Here is a 10,128-nt window from a genome sequence, read left to right on the forward strand (position 1 = left end):
TTTATTTCCTTGATTTTGTTTATAAATCTCATTGTAAACTGGCTTGTCAATCAACTACAACACAGTCTTCTAGACCCACAGTAAAAATGGTTTGGCTCAGAATCGCCCAGATCTGTCACTCTCTCATGCTCTACCACCTCTGCCCTAACCAGGTTCCTGTTCTCTGGATCAGTAATGCAGCTCCAGGGATAGGGAACTAGATCTATGCTTCTTGAGCTGGCACCCATGCAGCTCTCTTAGGAGCTCTATCAAGATGTTCCAGCCGGGCAGTGGTGGTGCTCGCCTTTAATCCCAGCACTCGGGAGGCAGAGCCAGGTGGATCTCTGTGAGTTTGAGGCCAGCCTGGGCTACCAAGTGAGTTCCAGGAAAGGTGCAAAGCTACACAGAGAAACCCTGTCTCAAAAGAAAAAAAAAAAAAAGATGTTCCAGATGCTGCATGAAGTTGCAGAAGCCTCTCTTGTGCAAGCTCCCATTTCCTACTGGAGGCACCAGGCTTTTTAAAAATTACTCATTCTGAGACAGCTGTTTATTGATCAGCAGCTCATTAAACCTAAGGTAATTCAGCTCCACCACAGTCTTCTCAGCATTCTCTTCAAGGAGAAATGTGGCATACATGTTCTGACAAGGTGGTCCCCCATGTTGTTGCAAATATCCATCTCCTCGACATCCCAGAACTTTTGTTCCACCTCAGTAAAGATTTTATCAAAGAACCCATCACAGTACTCCTGTGTCTCCACATCATTCACAGAACAGTGTGAGCCATCAGCTCTCTGTGCATTGTTTGCAGAATTTTTGATGTTTTCAATGAAGATGGTGCAGCAAAATGTCATTTTTTGAGCAGTAAGAACATCTATCTCCTTGATGACATGCTCCAAAATTGAAAGCAGATGAACAGTTAACTTTGTCTGTCTTGGATGGAAACCAAGTGTTCCACCTTCTTCCAACAGAAGTTGCAAACATAGCTTCAAGATGCCACCAACTATGTCCTATATTCTTTATTATATTCAGTAACGATCCTTCTATTACTAATCCCTTCAGGGATTTTATTATGAGTTTAGAAGAGTTTTCTGCACTCATGGAAAGGATGATAGGATTTCAGCTTCTTAAGCACTTTGTGCTGACCTACAGTTAAGTGATTTTGAATGAAAGCGGACCAACCTTTCACCCCTGAATCAAAACCAACTTGGTTACAGGTTACACACCTCTCAGTTAATCCTAGATTTCATTTGCAAGAATTGGGGTGATCCTTATGTTAATCATGTATACATGTATATAATATATATGCATACTATATACATATATACAAGATAGATAAGATATATTTTAGATGTCTGATTTGTCCATTCTTTCTCATGCAGATTAATTTTAAAATTTTTTGGTGGTTTTCAGTTTGAGTCCAAAGAGTGGTGCACTGGAAATACCCTCTGCTATTGTCTCAAGACATATCTGACCTTCTATGTCCATTGCATCCTGGTTTGTTTTATAAAATTTGAGCCCCAAAGTTTGGTGTGTATGCATTTGGAATTGTTGCATATGTTCTGTGACTCATTCACTGTATTGCTGTCTTTATGTATTTGATTAATCTTTGTTTGGAGTCTACTGTACCAGATAACAGCAGAGCTGTGCTTGAGCCCCCATTCTCATGGTAGATTTATGTCCATCATGTGACTCTCAGTACCTGTGTGTCATTACCAGTTAGGTGTGTTTCCTGGATAAAACAGACAGTTAGATATAGTTTTTAACCTAGTTCAACAATATCTGTATCTTTATTGCTAAATTGTGGTCACATATGGTTATTAAGAAATGTTTTATTAATTCTTTTTTTTTTAATTTCTTCAGAAAGTAGCTTTATTAAATTTTACATAAATGACAGCTTGAAATTTGTGACAATGAATTTAATGAAGCCAGTCAGTGAGTTATGACTTTAGTCAGATTAAGATCTGGACTCAGAATGGGTGCTTAGCCAGGTTACCAAGCAAATTTTGTCAAGGTACGAGAGGCGAGAGAGGTGACGGGTGGGGGGCGTGGGGAGGAGAGGGGGTGGTAGAGGGAGGAGCTATGTTGTCTCACAGGGGCAGAGGGTAGAGGTCCATTGTTAAAAAGATCCTGCAGAACAGGACCTTGAGACAAGAGACCATTAGACTAGATTTATTGAACTCACTGAGCAGAGATTCCATACATAGAGTGGTCAGAGTTTTTGAATTCACAAAGCAGCAGATAATTGTGGTATTTCTGGATGACAATAGGGAATAAAGTCCAAACTTTCTGACTAAATTTCCTTATAAGACAACAGTAGTTTTTGTGTAAAATATCTACTTGGTAGAGTCAAGAGTTTATAGATTTCTTTTTTAAAAACTTTTTTTAAAAATTTTGTGTCTGTGCCACATGCAGACAGGAGTAGGAGAGGGTGTCTGAGGTCAGAGGACAGCTGCATGTGTTCAGGATCAAATCTAGGCTGCCAGGCTTGCTCAGCAAATGCCTTTACCTGCTAAGACATTTAGACAGTGCAGTACTTTAACAGTTATGAGATTCTAAGATTTTTTTGTTTTTACAGATAAACATTATGAATGATGAAAAAGTCAACAGAATGAACACAGCTTTTGTAAATATACAGAAAGAACTTGCAAACTTTTCAAAAAGCCTTTCTCTTAAATCTGTGCAGAAAGAGCTGGTAAGTAGAAATTAGTTGCTTTCATGACTGATAAATTGAAGGCTAACACACTTGAATAAGTAATTTTTTACCTGGTGTTTTGGTATATATAGCACTGTAAGTCATATTCAGGCTCAAACACTAAGTCTGATATAGAATTTATTGTATTTCCTAAGGGACTCTAGAAGAGTTAAACTAGGTAACAGTTTGTAGTCACAGTGGTTTAGTTTGCTGTTACTTAAGTTTTTGTTTTTTAAACTTTCTTCCCTTTGATTCCTCAGAAGCCCCGTGAAAATGAACCGGCTAATGTTGATGAAGCGACAAGACTAATGGCTCAGTTGTAACCTAGTGACAGAATATCACATTCCCCCAAAGGTCAATAAACCGAATGCTCATACAACTTTATTTTTTTAATCTTGTTAATGTACAGGCATTGGCACATTTTAAAAACAACTACATAACAGATCTTTCCTATACTCTAGGAAAGTGGAATGTCAGAAGTCAGCAAACTGATAAGACTTAAAGTGCTAAAACAGAAGGCACTTCACAAAGTCTGTTCACGCAACAGTGACGTCCTTCACTCGCTATGTGGCAGTGAATGTCTGAAGGACACATAGATAGAACTTTGTGGCAGTAAAAACATAAAGACAAATAAGTGATCTTCTGGGCAATCTTTTGTCGTGATGACCTGAAGCCTGCTTTAACTTTCCTCAGCAGAGGAAGCTACAGCAGAATTCAGCATTGAAAGAAACTGAATATAATCACGGGAGGGACATGCTGGTAGACAGTTAATCACCCCCCCCCCAAAGTAGTCAGAGCCCTTTCAAGTTTTGTGAAGTAAAAAATAAAATGTTAGGGAAGAACATTTCAGAATCAGCGAACTAAAACGGTGTTACATTCATAATTTTAAATACTTAGGTTATTAAGAATTCTACAATGTTACAGTTAGAGGTAGATAACAGTCCCAAGTTTCCATGGAATCTAATAATTTAGTATCTGAACATCAAACAAATCACAAACTCCTTCATTATCATCTAAATTAAAATTGTAGTCATCTGCTGGGGTAGGAGAAAGCCGTAAGAGAGGAAAGACATCAGAAGACATCAGTTCATCAATGATGTCTCCACTAATAGATCCTGAAGATATTTTTGTAGCTGGTGTCTGCTGGAAACTCTGGCTTCTTTCAGAAACTTGCTGCTCAGGCAGGTTCTGAGCAGCCATGGTGGATTTCTGTGGAGTCATTGATGTTGAGGACTGGGAGGAAGGCTGTGTGAGGTCATCAGGTGGGGGGACAGGAAAAACCACCGGCTTAGATGAACTGGACTCTTTATTTATAAGCAGCACATGGATAGGTCCTGAGTGACTCTTTAAATTTATCTGGTATTTCTTTTGTCCATTCTGACCCATTTCTGGAATAGGTACTTCGAGCTGTGTGCCAGAAGGTGCCTGAATGGCCAATAGTGTATCACCATTAAAGCAATTGCAGATGTCTTCGTGAGTTACATAGGAAAACTTGTTATTAATGGAGTCTTCCATCACATTTTTGATGCTTTGCTGTAGCCACAATTTCTGCTGGTCGAGTTCTCTTTCCTTCAGTTCTAGATCTTCAATTTCAGCTTTAAGAAATCTTAATCTATCTATAACTTCTTTAGTATTACAGCCAGCACCTACACCCTTCCACTGGATACTGTTCTTTGATTTTTTTTCAATTAGATCAATTCCTTCTAAGACATTGGTGATATCATAAATTCTTCGCTTTTGCCTCACAGCCAAAGTATCTGCAGCCGCTTTGAGATCCAGGACGCCGTCCTGCGCCTCCTGCAGCAAGGACACGAACTTGGTGGTGAGCAGCCCCAGGCTCTTCTTGTGCCGGCTGCTGCCCGCCGAGAGCGCCGCGGGCGGCTGCGAGGATGGCGCCCCAGGCGGCGGCGGCGGCGGCTGGGCCTGGGCCTGCGGCGTGGGCTGAGCAGAGCTCGCGGGCTCCGCCGCCGCCATCGCCGCCGCCCGCCCGCCGGGAGCCGCGGGGCCGCAGCGCAGACGAGGGGCGCGGACTCCGCTCCCGGCCCTCGGCGCCCCTCGCGTCCACCAGCCGCCCGGAGCCGCGAAGAAGGCGCGCGGGACCACAGAGCGCGCGGGCTCCTATTAATTCTTATAATATTGTTGGGGTTACTTGATTTATTAGATTGTTTGTTTTCCATTTCCCTACTCAACTATATTGGAGTTTTCTGTCTTATAGTGTTGGACACACTGGACTTCTTTCCTGATAGTCATTGTTCATCCATCCCTCTCATGACATGAACGTTTATCTGTGCTCTCATGATTGAAACACTCTTTCTCCTATGTGCGTAGTATTTTATACTATCTTCCGCAGTGCTGTCTTCATGGTCATGAAATACCTTATTTTGTTATTGTCTTGCAATGTCCTTATTTTTCTCTCAATTTATAATACAGTTTTGCTTTTTTTAAACCACTGAGTAATATTCCATTGTGTAAATGTACCACATTTTCTTTATCCATTCATAGAGTTGTATCCAGGTTCTGGCTATCATAACTACACAAAACCATCCTGAGTGAGATAACCCACACCCGGAAAGATGAACACAGTATGTACTCACTCATAAGTGGATATGAGACATAAAGCAAAGGATAACCAGGCTACAATCCACAACCCCAGAGAGCTAGGTAACAAAAAGTACTCTAAGAGGGACATGCATAAATCTCCCTGGGAGGGGAAAAGAGATAAGATCTCTAGGGTAAACTGGGAGCATGCATGGTGGGGAGGGCATGGGTGAGTGGAAGAGATGGCAGATGAGCACTTGAGGGAACAGGATTCTTGAGTTGGGGCAGGGACAGAAAGGGAGAGCAAGGAAAGGGATATCTTGACACAGGGAGTCATGGGGTTGGGGAGAAAATGGTGCTAGAGAAATTCCCAAGTATCCACAAAGATGACCCCACCTAAGACTCCAAGCAATAGTGGAGTAGGTGCCTGAACTGGTCTCCCCATGTAATCAGATTGATGACTACCCTACCTAATTGTCATCATAGAACCTTCATCCAGTAACTGAAGGAAGCAGATGCAGAGATCCATAGCTAAGCACTAGGCTGAGCTCCTGGAGTCCAGTCTAAGAGAGGGAGGAGGGATTATATGAGCAAGGGGGGTCAAGACCATGATGGGAAAATACACAGAGATAGCTGATCCAAGCTAGTGGGAGCTCAGGGGAATCTGCACAGGACCTAACTAGATCCGCTGAATGTGGGTGACAGTTGTGTGTCTTGATCTGTTTGTGGGGCCCCTGGCAGTGGGACCAGAATTTATCCCTAGCACATGAACTGGGTAATTGGAGATCATTCCCTCATGAGGGATATCTTGCTTAGATTTGATGCAGGGCTTAGGGGCTTGGCCCTGCCTCAACTTGATATTCCAGAATTTTTGACTCCTCATGGAGGCCTTACACTCTCTGAGGAGTGGATGGGAGGTAGGGAAGATAGAAGGAGTGAGAGGAGGGGAGGGAGGGGAAACTATGGTAAGTATATTAAAAAATTTTGAATAAAAAATGCAATTGTACTGGACATGGCTAACTTATTTAACAATTACTTACTATCAAGACCTGAAATACACTGTTCCATGCTTTTCTAGTCTTTACAATTTCAAATGAGAGTTCAGATGTCATTCTGATGTGTCTGTCTTTGGAGTTGAGTTGGCATTTGTCCATTATATCATTAGACTTTGATTTTTTCCTTTGTATTTTTTACATTATAGACACAATCCATGACATGGGGAGGTGTTTCTCTGGTGTTGTCCATTAGACAACTAAATGCCTTTCTGTGTTTGTCACTTGTTTCTCTTTATATGAAATTTTCTGTACTCATGTACTCATTTCATTCAACATGTCCCCTATGTCTTTGGTTTTTATCTCTGCTCTTCTGTATCCTATGATTCTTGGTATGGTTCTCTTCCTCATGTGCTAGAATTCTTTGACATTATAGTCATGATAATTTTTTAACCAATGATAATTCAATGCTGTTTTTTCTACTGCAACCTTGATCCAGGATATCTTTCTTCTGGTTTTTTTTTTTTTTTTTTTTTTTTTGGTTTTTCGAGACAGGGTTTCTCTGTGTAGCTTTGCGCCTTTCCTGGAACTCACTTGGTAGTCCAGGCTGGCTTTCTTCTGTTTTAATGAGACTGTTGGTGAGTTCTTTGTTCTGTGTGTTGTATTTAATGCATTAAAATTTAGTTTCCAGCATTTCAATTGTGTTTTCCCCTTACTCACATTTTCTGCTGTGTAACTGATTGTTTTATCTATCAAGCTTATGTTTGCCTGTATATATCACTAGCTTTCTGACTGAATAAATTTTTGTTTGTATCTGGATAATTTGTATATTGATACAAATACAGAACTATATTTGTTGTAATGATTATATACTTCTGCTCCTATATGTAATGTTTGTATATTGATACAAATGTAAAATTATATTTGTCATACTGTATGTATGTTCTACCAATTTAGAATATTTTGTATATTGATACATATATAGGATTATGTCATATTGAATATTGCACTATACATTCCTATCTCTGTAAGCCAATGTACGGTAAAAGGAAAATGATCTCAAAATTGTGATAATACATAAAATAGCTCAAGCAGACTGTTTACCTTGTTTATGTGAAGCGTCAGTCCTTAGATTATTTAGGTAGATAAGACTTACAGATTTATAGTCACCTATACTTGTCATTTCTATAGTGATGTAAGTTAGGTTCTCCAGATTTACAGAAACTTATGTCAGATGGATAGGTAATCTTCAACCACTTCATAGACCTACAGAATATGGCATTTAAATGTTTTGATTACTTAGAATTCTCTTGATCTGAGACACAATTGCTCCTGGCAGCACCAATCTGATCTTGAGAGAATGTTGTGCTTCTGAGACATTTCCATTTGGAAGTTTATCTTATTCTTGGCACAAAATGGCCTACTGGGCAAAATATTGCCCTTGCCACAACTGCGGACAGTATGAATACTGTCCTTTCTGGACAAGCAGGACACAAGGAAAAGTGACTTCTGAACTCTGCCAAGACAGGGTAAGATGATCTTTCAAAATTCCTGCTTCTAAAAATGGTCTATCAGATATTCTAAGCCTATAGCCAATTTGAATACACCATCAATGCTGTGAAACTTTAATTCTCCAGGCTGCCTGTTGTCTCTGTCTACTCTAGCAAGATTCCTGAAAGTTGCTTGCATTCATCTCCTGTTTTCTCAGGTATTGTTATAACCTTCTGGGGTCTTTGAAGTAGTTGAAGACTAGATAGTTATAATTATAGTTTTCCTTAGTCATGACAAAAGATAAATTAGATATGAAACCTTAGACTCACAAATATAGGATAGATAGTATATTACCTTTAATTTTGACAAATACAAAGACCAGATATTGTAACTGTAATTCTTGCTTAATAGCTGTTTGTTACATATAATTTTACTATGTTAAAGTTAAAACCTTCCTTTTTGAAAAAATACGTTACAGCGGAATGAATTTTCGCAGTGCTTAGGTCAAATGCAGTTACATCATAGCAACAGTATGTTTTGCACAATTTAAGGCTTTGGCTGGTTCTTTAGTCAGCTTCTTCCTCTGATTCTTCTTCTTCAGCAGTTTCTAGCCAGGTTAGCCACTGATTTACCTGGAACAAAGCCTTGCCTTTTCCTGGAAACTCTTGAGTAAGGTTTCCTTCTGCATAAGATTTTTGTAGTGTGATGTCTTAATCATAGTCTACCATCAAATACTTTAGGAGTATCCTTAATGTTTAGATAGAATATTAGCAGCATGCAATAATTACATGCTAAGTTCTCAAGCAGAGGCACTCTACTGCAAGGACCTTCCTTGCTGCCAGTTACCATAGACTGTTTTAAGTTAGAAAACTGAATAGCAACACTGAATACTGTAGAGATGCACTTTGCTCAGTAATGCTTGAGTTGTTGCAATATTTGATTATCCATTTGGTTGTTACAGAAAAACTCTTAACTGTAATTGATGGCTGTTGCCATAATAGTATATTGCCTGTATTTCTACCTCTAGTAATGGGCTTTATGTGCTAGATTTTAATATCCTTGAGCCTGGGCAAGTGCACAAATCTTTTTAAAAGAAACATGGTTTACTTGCACAAAACTGATCAGTTTTGAGAGATCTTTAATGCCCTTGAAGTGGTTTTTGTGGGTGTGAAACAAATGGTGAGAATTTGAATTGGTCCCTCTTATTATAGTATTGAAATTAAGTCTACTTAATTTATCAAGTCATGTTCATGCCCTGATTTTATATACTTGTATCTATCAATAAACATTGTGATACTTGGAAAATAAAACCTTCCTTTTTGATTAGACAGAAAAGGGGAAGTGTTGTGGGATGTCTTTTTGTATGCTGTGAGTATGTGTTACTCTGGATGATAAATAAAGCTGCATTAGCCTATGGCAGACCAGGATGGAGCCAGGTGGGAAAACCCAAAAGAGATAGTGAGAGGAGAAAGGAGAAAAAGGAGACGCTAGCAGCCACCAGGAGGAACAAGTTGTAAAAGTACCAGTAAGCCATGACCATGTGGCGACATATAGATTAATAGAAATGGGTCAAGTTATAAGAGCTAAGTAGCAAGAAGTCTGCCATAGAAATGCAATTAGTAACTAATAATAAGACTCTTTTTTTAATTTTAATTTACTTGCAATACAATTCAGTTCTACATATCAGCCACGGATTCCCTTTTTCTCCCCCCTCCCATCCCCCTCACCTTCCCCCCAACCCCCCCCCCCCATTCCCATCTACTCCAGGGCAAAGCCTTCTCCACAGCCACAGACTGAGGTCAACCTGGTAGACTCAGTCCAGGTAGGTCTAGTCCCCTCCTCCCAGGCCAAGCCAAGCGATCCTGCATAGGCCCCAGGTTTCAAACAGCCGACTCATGCAATGAGCACAGGACCCGGTCCCACTGCCTGGATGCCTCCCAAACAGATCAAGCCAATCAACTGTCTCACCCATTCGGAGGGCCTGATCCAGTGGGGACCCCACAGTCCAATTAAGAAATGGGCTATAGAACTAAACAGAGAATTCTCAACAGAGGAAACTCAAATGGCCGAAAGACATTTAAGGAATTGCTCAACATCCCTAATCATCAGGGAAATGCAAATCAAAACAACTCTGAGATACCACCTTACGCCTGTCAGAATGGCTAAGATCAAAAACACTAAAGACACCTTATGCTGGAGAGGATGTGGAGCTAGGGGAACTCTCCTCCACTGCTGGTGGGAATGCAAGCTTGTACAACCACTTTGGAAATCAATATGGCACTTTCTTAGAAAATTGGGAATCCATCTCCCCCAAGATCCAGCTATACCACTCTTGGGCATATACCCAAGGAATGCTGAACCACACCATAAGAGCACTTGTTCAGCTATGTTCATATCAGCATTGTTTGTAATAGCCAGAACATGGAAACAACCTAG

At 40.3% G+C, this 10,128-nt stretch overlaps 1 protein-coding gene across 1 annotated transcript; it reads right to left on the bottom strand.

The window, feature by feature from the left end:
• Positions 1–3,026: 3,026 nt before the first annotated feature.
• On the bottom strand, positions 3,027–4,777 carry LOC128098548 (transcription factor E2F5-like). The gene has a single exon (XM_052719804.1). The coding sequence runs from the start codon at positions 4,643–4,645 to the stop codon at positions 3,632–3,634; it is 1,014 nt and encodes a 337-aa protein (XP_052575764.1). The 5' UTR covers positions 4,646–4,777; the 3' UTR covers positions 3,027–3,631.
• Between the last annotated feature and the right edge of the window lie 5,351 nt (positions 4,778–10,128).

This window comes from Peromyscus californicus, unplaced genomic scaffold (genome assembly GCF_007827085.1).
Source record: "Peromyscus californicus insignis strain IS unplaced genomic scaffold, ASM782708v3 Scaffold_6__1_contigs__length_162567912, whole genome shotgun sequence".
Taxonomy (NCBI): domain Eukaryota; kingdom Metazoa; phylum Chordata; class Mammalia; order Rodentia; family Cricetidae; genus Peromyscus; species Peromyscus californicus.